Genomic DNA, 22,133 nt, shown 5'->3' with positions numbered 1-22,133 from the left:
GCTGATGCATAGGACTTTTGTCCAAAGAGATCCAGTCTTTTCTAGTCTTTGTCATATACAGTGGACTTAGAGAAGTGCTGCCTACCTTGCTCGTTTACTGCATCCACCAATAGGGAGTCAAGTGGAGGGTGGGAGAACAAAAAATCAGAATCCTTGGAGGGACATAATATATCTTATCCACCTGTTTACACAACGGTGGAATAATAGCAGGTGTCTGCCGTACAGTTTCAGCTAGATCTAGGAGTGCCTCACTGTTTGGTAATGCCACTCTAAAGGGTGTTGCTGACTGCAGGATATCCAACAGTTTGTGCTATGAATCCTTGAACTCTTCACGTAGAATTTGAAGAGAGTCAGCTACCCTCTTTATGAAACCTTAAAATTGCTGAAAATCATCAACCATGGATGATGGTGGAGGCAACTGCTTCAACTGAAGAGGATGAAATAGGTATTTGAGGGATGGTCTCCTTATGTGCCCTGGCTTCTTGTTTCTCAAACATCTCCTCCTGTAGTCTTGAGGGGGGCTGGCTGGGGAGGAGATAACTCTGGCCTCCCTATAAGATGGTACTGGTGGTCAGGCCAATTGTTTCCAATAGGCAGCCCTGGGATCCAAGTATGGCCATGGCGAGACCCATGTGGAAGGGGGGATGGCATATAGGGTTGGTTCCACCATGGCTTGATAATGATCTTCCCTGTGACTGTCAGAGAGTAGGTTCCTGAAGGGATATGCTGGAGAACCCTGAACAGAAATAGAGGAGACTAACTGGAAGTCTCCTTCATCCTCCTCCATCTCATTCAAAGGAGGAGCACTCACAGAAAGTGGTGGAGAGTCCTGCATTACCAGAGGAAGGTGGTCAGGAGATTGAGGTCCTGCTACCGAGAGACACATGGTAACTACAAAGAGCAGGGACTCTGGTTCATCTGTTTTAGAGAGATCCTTTGTATCTTGTACCTGAATTCTTGTGGTACTGAGTAGGAGATCACTACTGATGCAGTAGCCGAGCACACAGTTGCTGAAGTTGATGGTACCATTGATGGAGAGTGTACTGAAGTAGAAGCTGATGGTGTCTGGCACCAATGCTTGCTTGGTGACGAATACATAGGTACCAACAGCTGGTCTGAACTTGATGATGCCAATCCAGAATGCCTATGTTTGCCCTCCTTGCTGGTAGAGGATACCGAGGCCCTATAGAAGCCGTGTCTCTCCTTTAAGTTTTGGGACTTCACCACCTCCACAATACCAGAAGAGGAGTCCTTCAACTCAGTGGTATCAAGTCAAGAGGTTGAGGCTTTGGAGACTGTAAATCTCTCTGTAGAACTCTCCTGGGCTTTTTCAGAGCTGGCTCCTTAATGTGAGAGTCTGCGCTCCTCTTTTTAGAAGTCTTCAATGAAGCCTCCAAAGTCTTTACCTTATTAGGGGAAGCCTGCGCTGAGGTTGAAAGGGCACTGGATCAGTCCAGAGACAGGTATGTGGAGAGGTGTCTCCTGGCCTGACTCAAAAGCTGACTGAAGGTAGTGTTCCATCATCAATAGTGTGAGTTTAATCTGCCTGTTCTTCCTTGCCCTGGACTTGAGGGCCAGGCAGAGGTTGCAATTCTTTGAGACGTGGGACTCCCCCAACAAACAGACACACTTAGAGTGGCTGTCCTTACAGGTATAACCTCTCGGCAGGAGAGGCAGCATTTGAAGCCTGGCGACAAAGGCATGCCCTGCTAGGAAAAACAAGCCTCCTGAAGGGAAAAGAGAGGAGAGAAAAAACAGTCCTCTCAATGCTTATTTAACTAATATAACTGTACTAACAACTGACAATACTAACTATCTTAACTATAGAAAAATAAAAAAGCCAAGGTATGCTCAAGATGCACAACTAAGGCTCTGTCTCAGGCTGAGGGGATTGAGAACTGTATAGCCTTGGTGTCTGGTACCAGGAGGCATAGGGTGCATGCACGAGTCGAACAGACGCTGCTAACTGAAAATCCCTGATCAAGGGCTCAAGAGGTGCATGCGTGAAGTGGAAGTGGAGCACTCATAGGGATGCTACTCGAAGCATTAAACCTTACAACGACCCTCCAGGACAGGCAACTGGTAATAGCTTCATTTTACAATAGGGCAAGCAAGTATAGAGAGGTCTTGTGACTTGCTCAAGGTTTCACAGTAAATCACCACGAATGCTGGGAACAGAACCCAAAACTGATTCCCAGGACTGAGCATTAAGGGCTTGATCTTGTAAGGTGCTGGGCACTCTGGCCCCAACCAGCAAAGCACGTCAGCAAATGATTATGCATATGAGTGGTCCTACTAACTTTGGTGGGAGTACTCTTATGCTTAAAGTGGTTTGATAGATACGGCCAGAGAGATCAATGTCTTGCAGAGCTGAGTGCCAAACCTTAGCCCACCCTCCCTCTGCTGATGCACATCATAACTTCATAAAGCTGTTAGTGTGCTTTTATTAAAAAAGATAAAATGTTGTACAAACCCTAATAAAATAGCAACTACACAGAGCAGGGTTAAGTCCATCATTAACGGATTCATTGATTCAATTACTCATCATGAAGAGGATCTTTGGTGGTTTGAACACTTACACTGCATGCCTTACACCACTTCTCCCTTTCATGTAGTTCATTCCTGTCCTGTCCTTTCGATTTAAATCTTCTAGCTTCTGCTGGCCCAACCAAGATATCTGCATCTGGGGACTAACACATAGAGAGCAGCGTTACTAACTCAGTCACAGCACTGATTTTGTATTTATGATTTTTAGATGCCACATCAGTAAATTCCTTCTCAGGCCAACTTCAAGACAGGAGGAACCGGGCATATACTCTGGTGGCTTTGCACTACACTGGCAAAACAAAGTTCCTGTAAACTCAGTTTCATTGGCTAGTATGGCCTGGCTGCTTTGCTCCAGAATGACAAAGCAGCCAGAGCATACCAGTGAATCTGCCTATAAAAGTTAAAACAAACAAACGAAATGTATGGTTGATATTACATATCTTCAAAGTACTAGAAATATCATATAGTAGCATTCTCAAAGTTTCTTGTTCAATGTTCATGTATGAACTTTTAAATTAAGATAACCAAGGAAATTCCAAGACAAACTAAAAAAGCTGGAGTTAAGATCAGTAATTTCGGGTAAAATAAGTTACAGGCATGTTATAATTATCCCCCAAACAAGCATTATAAGCTTAGGAAAAGAGCTTTTAAGTTAAACTTAAAAGAAATTCAAACATTTTTCAAGTTATGAAAATGCACGGTTAGGGGACCCAAATAACCTTAACTCTGCCTTGTGGTGGTGAAAAAAGAAAAGAAAAATTCCATGTCTTTAAAAATCAGTTAAAACTAATTGAGGGCCACAGACACTAAAATGCCTTAAAATAATCATATTGTTATTGCATTGGATAATTTCAGCATCCTTGTAATATATTTCCCTCCTAAATTATGGCTATGCCCTTTCTACCTTTGTTTTAACAGAGTTTTTTCCTGAGAATCTAAAAAATGATATTATTGACACAATTTATACTAGGCTACCCATGGAACTACCAGCTAAAAGATTTTCCCCCCTAAACTATATGCTGCAAATGTAAAACCACAAATATGTTGTATAACTGCTACTGCTATCCCAACTGTTTTGTTTAGCATGTGTTTCTTGTTCAGCACAATACATTTGAGCCTAACATCTTGGTACATACTTGTGTAAAAAATCTTGTTCAGATCCATGTTCTGACTCATGCTCTTGAATCTGCTCTCCCATTTGTCTAGTGTTCTCTCTCAATACAGTTGAAGTGAGCTGTGGTGTTTGCAGAGCCCCTGGTGTTTGAATGGTGTCGTTCCTGTTTAGCCATGAGCCTTCCAGACTCTCATCTATAAAAAGAAAAATTACATTTAGCTAGTTATTTGAGATAGTGAATTTATTCAGCACAATACTATTATGATTAATAACTTATTCAGGCCAACTTTTAAACAGGATATTTATTGGCGGCACATTTTGCATAAAGTATAAGCTTTAGAACGCATATACAGTACTAATTCAGGATTTGAATTTATGTATTCATCCACTGGTACATTTTGATACAGCTCCCTACCTCAGTTAGAGCAAATTCTGCAAAACTGGAAATTTACAAATTCAGTATTTTACACTATAAATAGGTAACTGGGTGATGGATCAATTTGGATTAATCTCCAAGAAGTTTAATTTCCAGCTCTAATTTAATTCTGTATTAGTACTGAGGAGGAAGGATCCCAACTCCTTATGCCAAAGAAGGATTAGGAACAGGATCCACCCCCCTTCTTTGAACTACCAGGTATTCCCAACAACATTTCAACCTCAAAGCAAGTATATCTAATAAACAATAATAATAATCAACCATAAATATTTGTATTGCAGCGGTGCCTAGAGAACCACGTGCTGAACATACACATAGCAAAGATGGTTCCCACCCTAAAGAGCTTACAATCTATTTAGAACATGAGACACAACATGTGGATATAACAAACAGATGACGGGGAGCACAAGATAAGGATGGAGATCTGGCCAAGGATGGGTCATCAGAGACTTTGGTGGGAGTGGAGTGAGCAGAAGCTAGAAAGGAGAGTCTCTGTTTACAATGGAAGTGGAGGAAAAGAACTCCAGGCAGCAATTGCAGACAGAGCGTTCAATGAGCCTACAGATGAAGGGAAGAAGGGAAATGGGGTGGTAGCTGGAGATGCAACCAGAATCAACCATGAGTTCTTTTAACGTGGGAGACACAAAAGGATGCTTGCTTGTACTGCAAAGAGAATGAACCACAGGGAACGGAGAGGTTGAGAAGAAAGATGAGGGAGCTGATGATGGCGTGGGCAAGGGAGATCAGAAAATGGGATAAGGTTGCTGAGGCAGCCGGAGGGATTAGAGGAGAACAGACAAGAGATCTCAGTTTCACTGATGGCAGAAAGGAGAAGTAAGCAATGAGAGGAATTAGGAAAGGAGGGCGGGGAAGGGAGATCCCACTGGATTTTGTCATTTTTCTCATGCCTTTTTCTTTTTGGGCTTAACTGTTGCCTGCTTGTTCTTGAATTTACCCTAACACAAATGCCCCTGAAGCACCTCTGCCATTCAAATTTATCTTTTCAGTTCCTCCTTTGTGCTTGATTTCCTTTGGGGACGAAGTAATGCCAGTGGAAATCCATATAGAAGGCAGATTTGTGTCGAGTATCAGCCATATATAGACTCTGGACCAGACTGTTGGCTGAGCCTGTCCCAGATCTGGCTGAGCTCCCCCTGTTGGATACTCACCAGACTGCTGTGAGGAGATCCAAACTGAATCCCTGTGTTCTTTAAGCCTCCAGAGCCTGAACAGACTCCAGGCACTGCCCCTGGCTGGGATCCTCTAACACATCCTGAGCAGAGACCTCACAGTCCAACTGCCTAATCACTGGCAGAGGCCACTGGATCCGATCTGCTGCCCTAGGCAAAACATCAGTGTGCCGCCCCTACCACCTCCTTAAAAGTTAGCCTTGGACCCCTAGTGTCTTCCCTGATGCTACAACCCGCACCCCCAAACTTCAAGCAGCTGGATTGGAGAGTGACAAGGCAGACCCCAATGTGTGCCCTTTCCAGGTGGGTTGGCACCAGGTGCCCAGGGCTCTAAAGGGGAGCAAAAGCCCTGCTCAGCCACAGAGGGACATGGACATCAGCAGGGGACAGCTCCCAGCCCATTGAACCCAGGTGAATGGGCAGCATGGATGCCCATCCCTCTAGCACAGGAGTTGGGAGGCTCCTTCCCACCGGGTAGAGTCAGGCACCTTGGCCCCCACACACTGGGCCAGCCAACAGCAGGCTGCCCCAGCCCAGTCCTGCCCTTTGTCCCCTGCACTCCACACCCACCATCCTGCAACCCCACTCACCAGCCACTGCATCTTCACCCCATCGCAGCCCACAACCCCTGCCTGGTCTTGGTCCTCAACAACTTTTCTGGCTCATTAACCCTAGAATTGGATCCTAGTATTCAATACCTCAATCCTGAATCTTGTGGCAACCTGCTATTAGTCAATTGTTATGATAAAATTGGCTCGTTATTTCTACTCTTTCTTGTCTGTCTCTTGACCAGTTTCTAATTCATGAAATAAATTTCTCATCTGCCTACTTATTTCCTTAATAGAATCTTCCTAGGGACTTTGGCAAAGACCTTTTGAGAGTCCAAACAAATTATATCAAGCTGGTTCTCCTTTACCCACCATTTTGCTAATGAGATGCTCAAAGAACTCTATTAAACTAGTGGGACATGATTTTCCTTTGCAGAAGCTTTGCTAGTTAGTCCCTACCATATCACAGTTATTTAGGTGTTTTATTCTATCTTTAACTATTCTTTCAACGAGTTCACCAGATACTACAGTAAGTCTTGTAAGTCTGGAATTCCCAGTATCATCTCAAGAACTTTCTTTTAAAGACAGGTAAAACACTGGCTACCCTCCAATGTTCTGGCATAACTGCTGATTTTATTGACGGTCTGCATATTTTTGTTTACAGAAGAGCCACTTCATTCCTAAATTCTTAAAACATTTCCTGCAACACATCTGTTCAAATTAAATTCAGGGTATCTCTGCTATACAGTATTTACTAAGCTGGAAGCCAAGATGGGAAAAAATAATGAAAAGTGCAGGACTTAGACAATACTATCCAGTTATCTAAAAACTGCACCTCTGAATAATGGAATCATGTTATAAAACAACTGCAGTAAATGGAATCCTTAGAAAATCAAGTAAGGTTCAGAAATGTCAGACTGCTGGCTGTCCTTGCAGGAAGAAGGGCGTCTGAATGTAGATGTAAAATCTCTTATCTACTTGGAACAGTCTACCATATTTCATAAGTAAAGCCCATAAAACCTTTAAAAGAGGAATCATCATAGTGGCATTTGATCAGAGGGATAGAAACAGATTTCTGTTTGTTACATGTACTATAAAAGAAAAAGAACTTAAAGGGGCCAAACTGCTATTGTTCTTGATCTCAGTCCAGCCACACAGGAGAAAGGACTTGGCAATTCTGAAAATATTTGTAGACAATGGAGTTGATGCCTCCATCCTTATGATATATATATATGATATATATATCCTGAGATTAGACATCAGTGACCACATTATTTATCAGTTTGGGTATCCCAGACATTTCTTCAGGCAACAATCAGAAACACAGCATACGATATTAACTTCCTCCCTTTGTTGACATATTCTTTTCTTTCTCTCCTAACTGAGAAAGATAATGTATCTATGTTTTTGGCCACACAGCATTCTTTCACAGTGTAACCTTACTAGATCTCTGTTCAATCTATTTTCTCTTGTGGATTGTAAACTCCTGGGAGCGGGGACTGACTTTTTGTTACGTTTGTTTGTATAGTGCCTGCTACACTGGGGTCCTACTGTGACCATATCCTAGCTGCTACTCAATGCAAACAACACTGATACAAATACTAATGGTATAAGTCTGGTTAAATGATTTATCGCTACTCCTATTTAACATCTGTGTATAACCTTTTAAGGTTACAGGGAGATGCCATGGGATGCAATGACCACCACAAGTTGATGAGACACAGCTTTATGTATCCTTTTCAAACAGTGCAGTCACTACTTTCTCATAGATAACAATGTCTGGGTGAGACTGGAGCACACATGAAGATCAGATGGCTTAAAATAAACTTAGGAGAATATGAAGTAATGCAAACTGGAATTTCTTGGAGAAGCTAGTAAGCACATGCTCTCCAGCAGCTAAGATAGCATGCAGTTTTGCTGGTCACTTCACTTACCCTCTGGTGGGAAGATTCTGTCCACATCTCTTGGACAAAGACTTGGTCACAGCAGTTAACCAAGTATTTGTCACCCACAGGCTACATTATTGCACTTCTCTCTATTTCAGTCTAAAGAAGAAATTAATGAAATTACAACTGCAACAGAACAGAGCTACCTGTCTCTTAAGTGAAATGAGCCAAAAAACAGCCTGCCCTGGCTCTGCATGTACAACTGCATCCTGATGAAGCTTCTAGTACTAAGATTATAAAGTCTTCATTGGGATAGGCCCATGCTGATTCCACAGATGGCTTTTCCTTCAAGAACAGCAGCACACATCAGAAATGCTACACTTACCAGGACCCAGAACCATCTCAACAACAGGCCCAAGACTCTGGAATACTCCACCAAGAGAAAACAAACAGCCCCACAAACCACCCTCTTGAGGTCACACTATAAACCACACTTCTTTGCCCTAACATTCCCTAAAGAAACAAACAGAAGAAAATTCGGAGCACAAAAAAGTACCAGACCAAGATTAATCTTAGAGCAAAACAGAGAATTATCAGCAAGCTCATAGCTCTCCTACAACTGACAGACCAGGCAGATACTGGGCCTGAGCCTCTTCTGTGCTCAGTAGAAAATGTGTGTGTGGGTGGGAGGGGAAAGGGGGGCAGGGGGAGCATAAGTAAGTCAGGTATGGCTCCCTGATTTCCTGCTGCAGCTCTAGCCCCAGCACAGTTTGGAGCAACTTGGAGGATGCTCTATTTTGCACCCGTTATTAATGGCCCTGGTAACACTGTCCACCAGTTAAGCACAGTCAGAGTGCAATTAGCTCTTGCTGCTCCTCCTTCTGTTGATACACACATCCCGTTCACTAATGACCACAGAGAGAGTGTTGTAGGTGATGGCTATGGTGTTCTATGCAAAGAATCCCTATAAGGGGAATTAGAACTGAATCCATCTCCTTTGTGGTAGTGAAAACAGAACAGGAAAGACCAGAGAATCTGGCTTACTAAGTTTTTAATCAGTATGCAGCACTTAGATAGTACAGTGATATATCCTACTTAAACATCTATAGACAGAGTCATAGTCATTCCTTATTTTCAGGGAAAAGGGAGGACTTGATTCCATACTGGATTTTAGATTATTACATCTGAAGATTCTAGTTCTTAACTGTGACTCTAGGTTCTCCCATTCCTTTATTAACTGCTTATAAGGGTTCAGTGCTACCAGTGCCAAATGCCAATGTCTAATTTCAAATGTCAACCAAATGATCCCATGGAAAATACATCAGATTTTCTGTGGGCAATTACTGCTATTACTATTGACTATCATCGTTATGTCTTTCCATAGTTCTGAGAGAGTTTACAAGTTGTCTAGCACCATATAAAACGGTTTCTTACCTTTACTGTAACTGTCCTTTGAGATATGGGTGCAGACGTGTATTCCACTCCAGTATATGCACACTCAGCATGCTAAAGCTGAACAACTTTGCTTAGTAGTACCCATAAGGGCAGTGCATGCACCTTTTAGCCCCTTGTAAACCCTAGCATGGCTATTTAAGGACAGTGCCTCCCTGGCCCCCCTCAGTTCCCTTGCACACAGGATCCGAGACTGGAGACTCCAATACAGAGAGGACGGCAGTACTATCCCTACTGTAAAGAGATTTTGGTAGTGTCCCCTGCAACTAAAAGATCCACATCTTCTTGTGACTTGAACTTGGTAATTACATGTCCTATGAAATCACCATTTGAGCCTTAGGGGAAGGTTCCATGCATCATGTATCTATAAAAAATTGCTCTCACTCACTGAGTTTCATCAAGATCGATCCATTAATTTACCAGTGTTTTGTTTAGGCCTCATATTTTACCAGAAGAGGCTAGGCTGCCTAGCCTAGGGGTCAAATCCTCAGCTATACCTCAAGGGCTTTCTGCCTCCTTTCATCCTTCCTGGTCGTCAAGGCTGCTGGGGGTTGATTCAATTATTGATGAAACATAGAGAAGTTTCAGGGCTGCTCTAAATAGGGTCAGCTTGTAATGATTTTCTTCTGCCCTAGCATGCTCCCAATGAATTTTTAGACCTTGTCTTCACTACCGGAGTAAGTCGACCTAAGTTACGCAACTCCATCTACGTGATAACATAGCTGGAGTCCACATGGTTTAGATCGACTTACTGCGGTGTCTACACCACACTGCGTCGATGGGAGAGCATCTCCTGTCAATTTACCTTACTCTTCTCATTCCAGTGGAGTACCAGAGTCGACAGGTCTGGTCTGCAGTCAATTTAGCGGGTCTTCCCTAGACCCGTTAAAATCGATCCCTGGTGTATCGATTGCAGCAGCATCGATCCCCAGTAAGTGAAGACATGCCCTCAGTAGCAATTTAGAAAGGATTAAGCTTTTTTGTAAATCCTCTAGATAATTTCTGAATATAGAAACTAACACAGAGGTAACTAATTTCTACTCAGACTTTGACTGAAAACCTGCAATGACTTTGCAAGAGTGTCTGTACCTGAAGGTTTTAAAACTCATTTAATCTATATAAAAGTTGCCTTCAGAGCAGGACTCAGAAATGTCTCTAAGTGAAGATCAAGGCACAGCAATACTCTGTCGATTTTGTCTTTAGGTTTGATGCCCACTTTGGGAAAGCAGTCCTGCAAGCGTTGCTTAGGAGGGGATAAGGTTACTATTGTTTGACTTCTTGACTTCTCTGACTTCCCACTTGACTTCTCTGTTTCTTTGGAGTCTTACAATGGTACTTAGAGTAGGTGGAGACAAGGAATGGATGGAGCTCGGGATGTTGGCTCTCTATACGCCATTATGTATGAACATGTGGATCCTTTACGAAGCATGTGCAAGGTTGCAATGGACACTGTTTTCTAGATGGCTCTGTAACAAGGATGAATGTGCATCCGACAAATGTGGCCCAATATAGACCATCACCTCCAAGAACTAGATACTAGTAAGTCACCTTTCTCTGAAGCTTTACTAATTTTTATATTTTTCCTTTTTATCATTTTTCCTGTGTTTTTGCCAAAATGTCAGGCTATGTCAGAATTTAGCACTTGGGTTTGTGTGGCAACGCTAGTGAGAGAATGTAATTTCCCGATCGGAACACAAATTAGAAAAACAGAAATCAGAGGGGGAACAAATAGTAGGGCTAACATGTACCTTTGTAATCATATCCTATCTCCACGCTAAGACCAAATGCTTTTAATGGATCTGGATCTGCAAATCTCAGCATATATCCTCAAGAGTGGGGATCTGTGTAAACGATTTCATAAAGAAAAAGAAAAATCTACCGGAATTTGTAAAACAAGATTTTTGTTATCTATGCAGTGTGTATGTGTATATTTCAGTGTCAACTCCAAAGCCAGACAGAACTCATGAAAGAAAAGGGTTAATTAATGTAATGTATTAATTAATGCATAATGTAAAGCCATACATACCCTCCACCCTTTTTTTGTGAAGTGGAGGTCGTCCTTTCTTATTCCTCACTGAAGATGCTTTGCTGCTACTACTTCCGCTGTTCACAGACATCCTGTCATCTTCACCCCCAGTAACTAGTGAATTTCTATAGGAAATCAGTGGAAGCCATACATCTTCCCGCCTTTCCATCATCTGTTCTGTCAGGAACTTCTCCAAGTATGAATGACTGTGAAAACAGAAGACAATGTCTAAAATAACAACTTTGTGTGCATCATTTCCCCTCTGCCCAATCCTTAAGGGGCCCTCTTCACACTTTTATCTTGAGGCCTTGAAGATCTCCCATGCTGTTTCTTCCTATTTTAATCATACAAATACATGCTGGCAAGGCACCATCTTTCTGACTGAAGATGACTCAATGAAATTCCCTTCAGAACTAGTTAAAACAGCTGCTTAACTGTCTACAAATATTCCCTGAGGAACAATGCAAAGTGCTCTTTCCCCCATAACACACCCATAGTGGTCTGAAATAATTTACTACATTTATACTATACCTGAATGGTATTTCTCGTCTCAATCCCCAATACAATCAACATACATATTCCATCCATGTAAACAGATGGATTTAACTTGGCAATATTCCAAGCACTGGCATACTTTTTTCAGAGGAACAGTGAGAGAATTATTTTGTCAAATACAACCAATTATTTTGAAATTAAAGATATGGATGATCTGTAAGCACTGGAGCCCAATTGTTCCGGCAGGAGTTCATATATACTTGCCATACTTTTGGAAAAAAACTGAGGGTCTATTCTCCAAATTAGATCTCCACCAACCACAAGTTTTTGTGTATATTCTGGTGAATTTCGGGCTTTTTTTGTCGTTTGTCTTTTTCAATTATTTAACCATACAATCTAAAACAGCCAGTCAGATTAATATGATAATCCATACAAAAACTATGTTAAAAAAGTATTGTTACGCTTGTGAAGTCAAGTACTCAAAAGTTAGGAAATCTCAGAATTCAGGATGTCTAGGCAACATTAATTCTATTCTTTTGAGAAATGCATTACGATACAACCTTTAATTACACTGTCATTTAACACAATACCCCTGGATGTGTCATTGGTAGTGAGGGCCAAACCCAGGACTTCTGGAGCTAAAAGTATGAACTTCTATTGCCTGAGCTACAGGACCCAACTAGAGTAGTCAGGAGGTGTTAAATTAAAAACAAGTGTGGAGGGTGAAAAGAGAAAACAAATGAGCACTCATTTAGCACAAAGTCAAGATGCTGAGAACAAAATTAATCAAGACACCAAAGGAAGTGAAGAGAAGAAATTTTTTAATTGCCTCCCCACCAATGCTAGGAGCCTGGATAATGAACATAAGGAACTGGAATGGCTCATTTATGAGCATAAATTCAACCTAGTAGGTATTACAGAAATCTAGTGGGAAGGTTCACATGACTAGAATGTTAAAATCACTGGTTATAACTTATTTAGGAAGGAATGAGTGAGCAAAAGGAGAGGGGGAGAAGCACTCTATGTCAACAATTGCATTACCAGTTTCTGAGTCACTGATGACTTGGAAGCAGATAATCTTGAATGCTTATGATCAATGTCCTAACAGATAAAGCACACGATGGTATCTGCTAGACATCACCAAATTACACTAGAGAACTGGATGACTGACTCCTTACGCACATATCTATAACATGTAGGGAAAAAAGCTGTGTGATTATGGGGGACTTCATCTGAGTGGCATGCTAGAGGTCTCATGCTGCCGATGCTAAAGCACCTTCAGAATTTCTAAAAGTTATAGATGGATCTATAATTTTATCTATAATTACACTTCCTAACTCAAAAAGTGCTGAATCCAACAAGGGGAAATTCTATATCACACCTTGTCTCGTAGCTTAGGTACAAGTGACTATGATTTGATCACATTTGTTATGTTCAGCAGAAACAAGTCCAAATGAGTAATATATATACTTAGTGCTTTAAAAGGGCCAATTTCACAAAGCTGAAAACAACTGATGAGCCAAATCAGTGCACAAAAAGTTTGAATAATAACTGGGAATTGTTTAAAAACATTTTAATAGATATCTAAAAGGGCCATAAATAGAGAAAGAAAGCCACTCCTTAACATCATCAACTTGGCTTAGAGAGAAAGTGACATCAAAAGACAGTTACCTGTTCTGTAAGTGGTGTTCTTTGAGATTAGTTGCTCATGTCCTTCCATGTTAGGTGTGTGTGCTCGCCACATGCACCGGTGCCGGAAGTTTTCCCCTCAGTGGTATCCGTAGGAGACTGGCTCTGGCACCCCTTGGAGTGGTGTCTGTATGGCACGGTATAAGGGATGCTGCCGGCTCCCCCCACCCTCAGTTCCTTCTTGCTGGAAACAATAGCAGGGGGGAAGGAGGGCGGGTCACGCAACAGACATGAGCAACACATCTCAAAGAACACCAGTTACAGAACAGATAACTATCTTTTCTTTGAGTGCTTGCTCATGTCCATTCCATGTTAGGTGACTCCCAACCAGTACCAGCGGAGGCGGGTAGGAGTTCATGGATGTGTAGGTTTGTCATAAACATAAAGATAAGGGTAGCATAAAATCCCTCCTTGCAGCTGTACTGAATCGCTTTACCTGTAAGGGGTTAAGAAGCTCAAATAACCTGGTTGGCACCTGACCAAAAGGACCAATAAGGAAAGAAGATCCTTTCAAATCTGGTGAGGGAGGGAGGTTTTGTTTGTGCTCTCTTTGTTTGTTCCCTCTCCCGACAGAGAGAGAAGCCAAGCAGGTAAAACATCTCCTGAAAACATACCTGAAATGATTAATTTAAGATTACAAAAATAGTAAGTAAGGCAAGGAAATGCGTTAGGTTATCTTTTGTTTTAGCTTGTGAATTTTCCCTATGCTAAGAGCAGTTTTATTCCTGTTTTGTAACTGTGAAGCTGAGTCCAGAGGGGAGTCCTCTGTGTTTTAAATCTTTTTATTACTCTGTAAAGTTACCTTCTATCCTGATTTTGCAGGTGTGATTATATTACTTTTTTCTTTATAATAAAGTTCTTCTTAAGAATCTGATTGATGTTCAGTGTCCTAAAAACTAAAGGGTTTGGTCTGTGTTCACACTGTAACCAATTGGTTAGTATATTATTCTCAAGCCTCCCCCTGAAAGGGGGTGAAGGGGCTTGGAGGGATATTTTGGGGAAATAGGGATTCCAAGTGACCTTTCCTGAATTTTTGTATGAATCACTTGGTGGTGGCAGCAATACCGCCCAAGGACAAGGAAAGGAATGTGTGCCCTGGGGAAGTTTTTAACCTAAGGTGGTAGAATATAAGCTTAGGGGGTCTTTCGTGTGGGTCCCCACATCTGTACCCCATAGTTCAGAGTGGGGAGGGAACCCTGACAATCTTGTAACAGCTCTGCTGAACCCAGCGTCATCTCTGGCCGGCTGGGTGATGGCATAATGTTGCGTGAACGTGTGAACCGAAGACCATGTTGCAGTTCTGCAAATGTCCTGGATGGGGGACATGTGCCAGGAAGGTCGCCGAAGACACTTGCCCTCTCGTTGAGAAGGCCTTCACCAGAGGCGGCGGATGGACCTGCACCAACTCATAACAGGCCCAGATGCAGGAGGTAATCCAGTTGGAGATCCTTTGAGATGACACCGGAAGGCCCTACATCCTCTCCGCTGTTGTGATGAAGAGCTGCATCAACCTGTGGAAGGGCTTGGTACGCTCCAGATAAAATGCCAAGGCATGGCGGAAGTCCAGAGTGTGCAGCTGCCTCTCCTCATTGGTCTTGTGCGGCTTAGGACAGAACACTGGGAGGAAGATGCCCTGGTTGATATGGAAGGAAGACACCATGTTCTGCAGGAAGGCTGGGTCTCAACTGTACCTCGTCTTTGAAGAAAACTGTGTAAGGTGGTTCTGCGGTCAGGGCTTTAATCTCCAACACTCATTTAGCTGATGTCACTGCCACCAGGAAGGCAACTTTCCACAGTAAGTGGGAAAGGGAACAAGAGCCCAAGGGTTCAAATGGCAGACCCATGAGCCTGGAGAGAACCAGATTGAGGTCCAACTGTGGGTCAGGATCCCTAATAGGAGGAAAGAGCCTTTCAAGGCCTTTCAGGAACCTGACGGACATCTCGTGCGAGATCACCAATCAACCCTGGATTGGTGGATGAAAAGCCTAGATGGCAGCTAGGTGAACCTTGACAGAAGAGAGGGGCAGGCCCTGATTCTTCAGGAAGAGCAGGTATTCCAAGATTGACCGAAGAGAAGAGCACTTCGGGGAGATGCTATGTTCAGATGCCCAGTGGGAGAACCTCGTCCACTCTGCCAGATAAGTCAGTCTAATGGAGGGTTTTCTACTTTCCAAAAAGACCTGCTGCACCTCCCTGGAGCAGGCTTGCTCTTCTGGGTTCAACTATGTAGCATCCATGCCATGAGGTGGAGTGACGTGAGGTTGGGGTGCAGGAGGCGACCATGGTCTTGCTAGAGAAGGTCCGGACGGTCGGGCAGCAGCCACAGGGAGGCTACTGCCAAATCCCACAGCATGCCGAATCAATGTTGGCGCGGCCACGCCAGGGAGATCATAATGACTCTGGCCTTGTCCCTCTTGATTTTTGACAGGACTCTGCTGATGAATGGGATGGGTGGGAATGTGTCCATCAGGTCTCCCAAACCTGGACAGGAGAAAGGCGTCTGAGAATGCACTCTTGACAAGGCCCTGCAGGGAGCAAAACTGAAGACATCTCCTGTTCTGCCTGGTGGCGAACAGGTCCACTTGGGGAGTTCCCTACCGCTGGAAGAGCATTTGGACCACTTCTGAGTGGACTGACCACTCATGGTGAGGAAAGAAGGACCTGCCGAGGCCAAACTGCCAGCATGTTCCTGATGCTGGGGAGGTGATAGGCTTCCAGGTGGATCACACGCTGGATGCAGAAATCCCATAGGCGGAGTGCCTCTTGACAGACGGCTCACAAGTGCACTCTCCCTTGCCTGTTGATATAAAACATCGAGGCTGTGTTGTCTGTCAGCATGCGAACCACTTAGCCCTCGAACCACTCAGCTGGATAACTGTGGGAGGAAAACCACGCAGGCGAGGTGAGCCATCCTGAGCTCTTTGACATATGCAACATCATCTCCTCTGTGGACCACGTACCTTGCATCCGCAAAGGACGTGGGCTGTCAAACAGGACTCTGCCGAGGACTCTTCCGGAGTCAGTCCACCATGGCAATATGGTGAGTATCTCCGGTGGGATGATGTAAACCTTGTTCAGGTGATTCCTGGACGGGGCATAGACTGTGGCCCGTCATGACTGGAGGGGTCACATTCAGAGCCTCGCATAGCTAATGACGTATGTGCACACAGCTATGTGGCCCAGCAGCCATAGGCAGACCCTGGCTGTCGTGAGAGGAAACGCAGAGACTCTGGCGCTGAGGTCCCTCATCGTCTGGAATCTGTCATGCAGCAGAAATGCCTTTGCCCTGGTGGAGTCGAGGACTGCCCCGATAAACTCTATTCTTTGTACAGAGATAAACGTTAATTCTTCCTATTTTATCAACAGGCCCAGTCTCCTGCACATGGTCAGCAGCATCGTGACAGCATCCTGGACCAGGAGTGACCCTTGACCAGCCAGTCGTTGAGGTACGGGTAGATCAGGATACCCCAATGCCTAAGGTAAGCTGCCACCACTGACATGCATTTTGTGAACACCCTCGCTGCCACTGCCAGGCTGAAGAGGAGCATCACAAACTGATAATGTGCGGATCCCACTGTGAAGCGGAGCAAGCATCTGTGTCCTTGAAAGATTGCTATATGAAAGTATGTGTCCTTCAAGTCGAGGGTGGCATACCAGTCCCCTGGATCCAGGGAGATCACGTGGAACCTCAACTTCTTAAGATACTTTTTGAGGTCTTGCAGGTCCAAGATGGGCCACAGGCACCCTTTGGAATCAGAAAGTAACGGGAGTAGAACCCCTTGCCCCTGAAGTCTAGGAGGACTTCTTTCACGGCTCCTACCTGCAGCAGGCCTTGCACCTCCTGATGCAGTAGACTCTCGTGAGACGGATTCCTGAAGAGGGACTGGGAGGGAGGGTGGAATGGGGGAGTAGAAACCAATTGGAGGGTATAGCCCTGTCCCACAGTACTGAGGACCCAACGGTTTGAAGTTATAGACGGCCAGGCCAGGAGGAAAAAATAAAGGTGGTTGGAGAAGTGGAGGGGGTCAGGATCCAGGACTGTAGCTGGAATGTCGCCCTCAGGCACACTCTCAAAATGCCTGCTTCGACCCCTGCTGGGAGCAGGACAAGCTAGCCTGTGCCAAGGTAGAGGCCTGCTGGCCCTGACCATGTTTATAGCCCTTGCCCATCTTCTAAAAGGGCTATTGCCTAGGCTGGCTGCACTGCTGTTTGGGAGACTGCGGCTTAAATGGCTTCCTCTGCTGCTGCACTGGAGTGTATAGGCCCAGGGTCTTGAGCTTAGTGCGCGAGTCCTTCAGCCTATGTAGCTTACTGTCTGTTTTCTTCGCTAGCAGAGCTTGGCCTTGAAGGGGAGGTCCTGGATGGACTGTTGGACCTCCACCGACAAGCGCGAGGACTGCAACCACGCTGCCCTCCTCATAGTTATGGCTGAAGCCATGGTCTGCGCTGCCGAATCAGCCACGCCCTGCAGCGCTGCCCTCGCCACTCCCTACCTCTTTGCCAGGATGGCCTGGAACTCTTTTCTGGGGTCCTCCAGCAGGGAATCAAGAAATTTGGCCATTGATTGCCAAATATTAAAATCATAGAGGCCCAATAGGGCCTGATGATTCGCCACCCTCAGCTGTAGGCTTGACGACGAATAAACCTTTCTCCCAGAAAGGTCCAGTTTCTTTGCCTCTTTATTTTTGGGAGTAGCCTGTGGTTGTCCCTGCCTTTCCTGCTCATTGACTGCAGACACCACGAAAGAGTTCGGGGCAGGGTGGGTATGAATATCTTCATACCCTCTTGCAGGCACATAAGTACTTGCGCTCTGCATGCTTGGAGATTGGGGGTAGTGATGAGGGGGTCTGCCAGAGGGTCTTGGTAATCTTAGTCACCCCTTCATGCACTGGCAGCATGACTCTAGCTGGGGCTGCCTAGATGAGGACGCTGAAGCGGGTGTCCAAGGGCTCCTCTAGCTCCTCAGTTTCTAGTCCCAAGTTTGAGGCTACCCTACTCAAAAGCTCCTGATGAGCTTTGGCATTGTCCTGGGGGACTATAAGCGGGGGCCCCATGATGGCCTCATCAGGGGACGAGGAGGACAATGCAGGTGCAGCAAGTGTCACGGCCTGTGACCTGCTCAGCAGGGCCTTCTTCCCCTGTATGTTGCATCTGGGGGGTTCCAGGCATGGTGGCTTCCCTCTTAGATGGGTGGGAGACCGTGGCCAAAGACTTGTTGGAGCCTCCCAACACTGATTTATGCCCTTGGGACAGCTGCAGGAACCCCCATGGGTTCCGGGGTGCCATGGCATAGGCCATTGACTCTGGGACCATGGTAATCCTGGCGGTGCCGCAGGGAGGACTGGTGCTGTCAAAGGAGAACCTTGATCTGCCTGCAGGAGTTCTTGGTGCAACTCTGAGCCCTGAGAGGGAGGGCCGTGTTCCGGAAACCAGGACCGCACTGAGGCTGACCAGGCGTCTTGGTCCTGACTGCGTCCACCTCCATGCTCTGAGTGGGATCCGTACATGGGCAACGACCCACCGCATTGAGATCCCAGAGACCAGCGTCAGCGTTCCCGCGGTGGTATCCTGGCGATCTACTCCGAGATGTTGAGTGTTGACGCTGGTGTGGCGACCTATATCTGTAGGCCTGTGACCAGTACTGAGAGTCCAGATGGGGGCTTTTGCAGGATTGGCGTCGTACCGAAGGGGAGTGGCTATGAAGCTCCCGGTACCTGGGTCATGGGGTCATGCATGCCTCGGTAGGTCTGTGCCACACTACCGGTGACTGATGCTTCGAGCTCACAGAGCGATGGCTGAAATCCAGAGACTGGCACCGAGGGCTCCAACTAGTAGGCAGCCCTACATCTAATGCATGGTGGCTGTCAGCAGGTGAGCGGTGGTGGGATGCTCCCTGAAGTGGCGAGCGGAGCTGCATAGAAGGGGACTGAGGGGGTGGTCCAAGGGCACGCTTACCCCTTGATTTTGGAGCTGCCATCGTTGACGCGGGTGGCACCGGGAGGGACAAGATATCCTGCATCACCTGCAGGGCCTCCGGGGTCGACAGCATCTATAGGTGCCCGACTCCTGTGCCGCTGTCAGCGGTGGGCGGGGGCACGGGCACATCCCAGGATGGGCTAACCTGCTCAACTGAGGCTGGGGCCAGATTCCCACTTGGAGATGATGAGCTGTCCTTTGTGGGTCTAGGCTCGCCTCCCGCTCTCTCCGTGCCCTTGTGAACAGGAGACCGACCTCTCCCAGTCTTCCTCTTCTTGCTGGCCAGTGTTGGGGAGGTAGATTTTTGCCTGTCCGATGATGGTACCAGCGGGGTGTTCTGCACCAACGCCGCGATGCTGTGCACAGAGCCCGATCGCGGCTGCTCTGGTGCCGGTGTCAGCGCTGACTCCGTAAGGAGCACTTTAAGTCGAATGTCCCACTCTTTCTTAGCACCTTAAACAACTGGTATGGGACTTTTTACACCGGTCACAGTTCTTAAACACCGTGAAGCGGGGCATGCCCCGTCCCGTGGCTAAGTCCCATCTGGGACACCACAACTAACTAACAACACACTGAGGGAACTAGTTATATCAGTTAGTTAGTATTATTTACAACAGAAAGTTCGCAACTAACAGATCTGGAGAAGGAAAGGTTTGCTGAAGCACAGGAAAGTTTCAGCACCGTCACTGGCGGTAAGAAGGAACTGAGGGTGGGGGGAGCTGGTGGTGCCCCTTATACTGCACCATACAGGTGCCACTACAGGGGGCGCCAGAGCCTGTCCCCTATGGATACCACTGAGGGAAAAACCTTCCGGCACCGGTGCATGTGGCAAGCACACACACCTAACATGGAATGGACAGGAGCAAGCATTCAAAGAAGAACATATAATTAAATATAAATATAATTAATGGAAGAAAGGAGAATGAATATAAGTCTGATGGTACAAATTGTAGAAAAATAATAAGGGAAGCAAAAGTATGAGAAATCTGTGGTCAGCAGAGTTACAGACATTAAGGAGGAGTTTTTAAAGTATTTTAGAAGGAAAAAAAATCCTAACAATAGTATTGGTCCATTACTAGATGGAAATGGTAGATTTGTCAATAATAATGCAGAAAAGGCAGTAAATATTTCTGTTCTGCATTTGGGAAAAAGTCAGACGATGTAGTCACACCAAATGATGATGAAATACTTTCCATCCCACTAGTGTTTTAGGAGGATGTTAAACATACTATCACTAGACATTTTTAAATCGGTAGGCACAGATAGCTTACATTCAAGACTTGTGAAAGAGCTGGCCGAGGAGCTCTGGCCCATAAATGCTGATTTTCAGTAAATTTGGGGACAATGGGGAAGTTCCAGAGGAATAGTGGAAAGCTCGTGTTGTTGTAATATTTAAAAAGAGTAAATAGTATGACCCAGGTAATTACAAACCTGTCAGCCTGACATCAATCCCGGGCAAAATGTAGGAACCAGCTGATACAGAATTCAATTAATAAAGAATTTAAAGAGGATAATATAATAAATACCAATCAACATGGATTTATGGAAAATAGACCATGTCAAACTAACATGGTAACTTTTTTGATGAGATTACAAATTTGGTTGACAAAGGTAACAGCAAAAAGAAAAGGAGTACTTGTGGCACCTTAGAGACTAACAAATTTATTTGAGCATAAGCTTTCGTAAGCTACAGCTCACTTCATCGGATGCACAAAAGCTTATGCTCAAATAAATTTGTTAGTCTCTAAGGTGCCACAAGTACTCTTTTTCTTTTTGAGGATACAGACTAACACGGCTGCTACTCTGAAAGGTAACAGCGTTGATGTAATAGACTTTTGTAATGCATTTGACATGATACTGTACACAATATTTTGATAAAGAAACTAGAACAATACAAAATCAACATGGCACACATTAAATGGATTAAAAGATGGCTAACTGATAGGTCTCAAAATGTAATTGCAAATGGGAATCATCATTGAGCAGGTGTGTTTCTAGTGGGGTCCTGCTAATTGCTATTGAACATTTTAATCAACAACCTGAAAGAAAATGTAAAATCATTACAGATAAATTTAGCAGAACGAAGACTGGAGGAAAGACAAATAACAAAGAACACAGATCACTGATAAAGCATGATCTGGATACCTTAGTAAGCTGGGTTCAAGCAAACAGCATGCATTTTAATATGCCCAAATGTAAAGCCACATATATAGGAACAAAGAACACAGGAGATACTTACAGGATGGAGGACTTAATCCTGGGAAGTAGAGACTTTGAAAAGGACTTGGGGGCCACGGGACAATCAGCTGGACTTGAGCTCCCAGTGCAACCTTATGCCCAAAAGCACTAATACGATCCTTGGATGCATAAACAGGGGAATATTGTGTAGGAGTAGGGAGATTATAGTAACTCTATATTTGACACTGGATGACTGCTACTGGAGAATTGTGTCTAGTTCTGGTGTCTACAATTCAAGAAGGATGCTGATAAATAAAGGAGTGTTCAGAGAACAGCCACAAGAATGATTACAGGATCAGAAAACAGGCCTTTTAATGGCAGACTCAAGGAACTCAATATATTTAGCTTAATAAAGACAAAGTTAAGGGATGACTTGATTACAGTCTACAAGTACCGACGTGGGGAACAGAAATTTGATAACAGAAGGCTCTTCAATCTAGCAGACAAAGATTCAAAGGCTGGAAGTTGAAACTACACAAATTCAGACCAGAAACAAGGTGCTACTCCATTGGGAAATGGAGACAGTCTCTGTCATC

General features: G+C 44.7%; 1 protein-coding gene across 5 annotated transcripts in view; it reads right to left on the bottom strand.

The window, feature by feature from the left end:
- STAG1 (STAG1 cohesin complex component) overlaps window positions 1–22,133 on the bottom strand; it is a 381,779-nt gene that overhangs the window by 13,638 nt on the left and 346,008 nt on the right. For all 5 annotated transcript variants that reach the window (XM_084638723.1, XM_084638721.1, XM_084638725.1 and 2 more), the window contains 3 exons: window positions 11,200–11,405; window positions 3,684–3,855; window positions 2,580–2,690 (listed from right to left, as the gene is read on the bottom strand). In XM_084638723.1, the coding sequence (XP_084494849.1) occupies window positions 2,580–2,690; window positions 3,684–3,855; window positions 11,200–11,405 (489 nt within the window). The remainder of the gene's footprint in view (window positions 1–2,579; window positions 2,691–3,683; window positions 3,856–11,199; window positions 11,406–22,133) is intronic.

This window comes from Lepidochelys olivacea (genome assembly GCF_965140295.1).
Source record: "Lepidochelys olivacea isolate rLepOli2 genome assembly, chromosome: 9".
NCBI classification, from domain to species: domain Eukaryota; kingdom Metazoa; phylum Chordata; order Testudines; family Cheloniidae; genus Lepidochelys; species Lepidochelys olivacea.
Note: the sequence above shows the minus strand (reverse complement) of the source record. Positions and strands in the feature narration are given on the sequence as shown.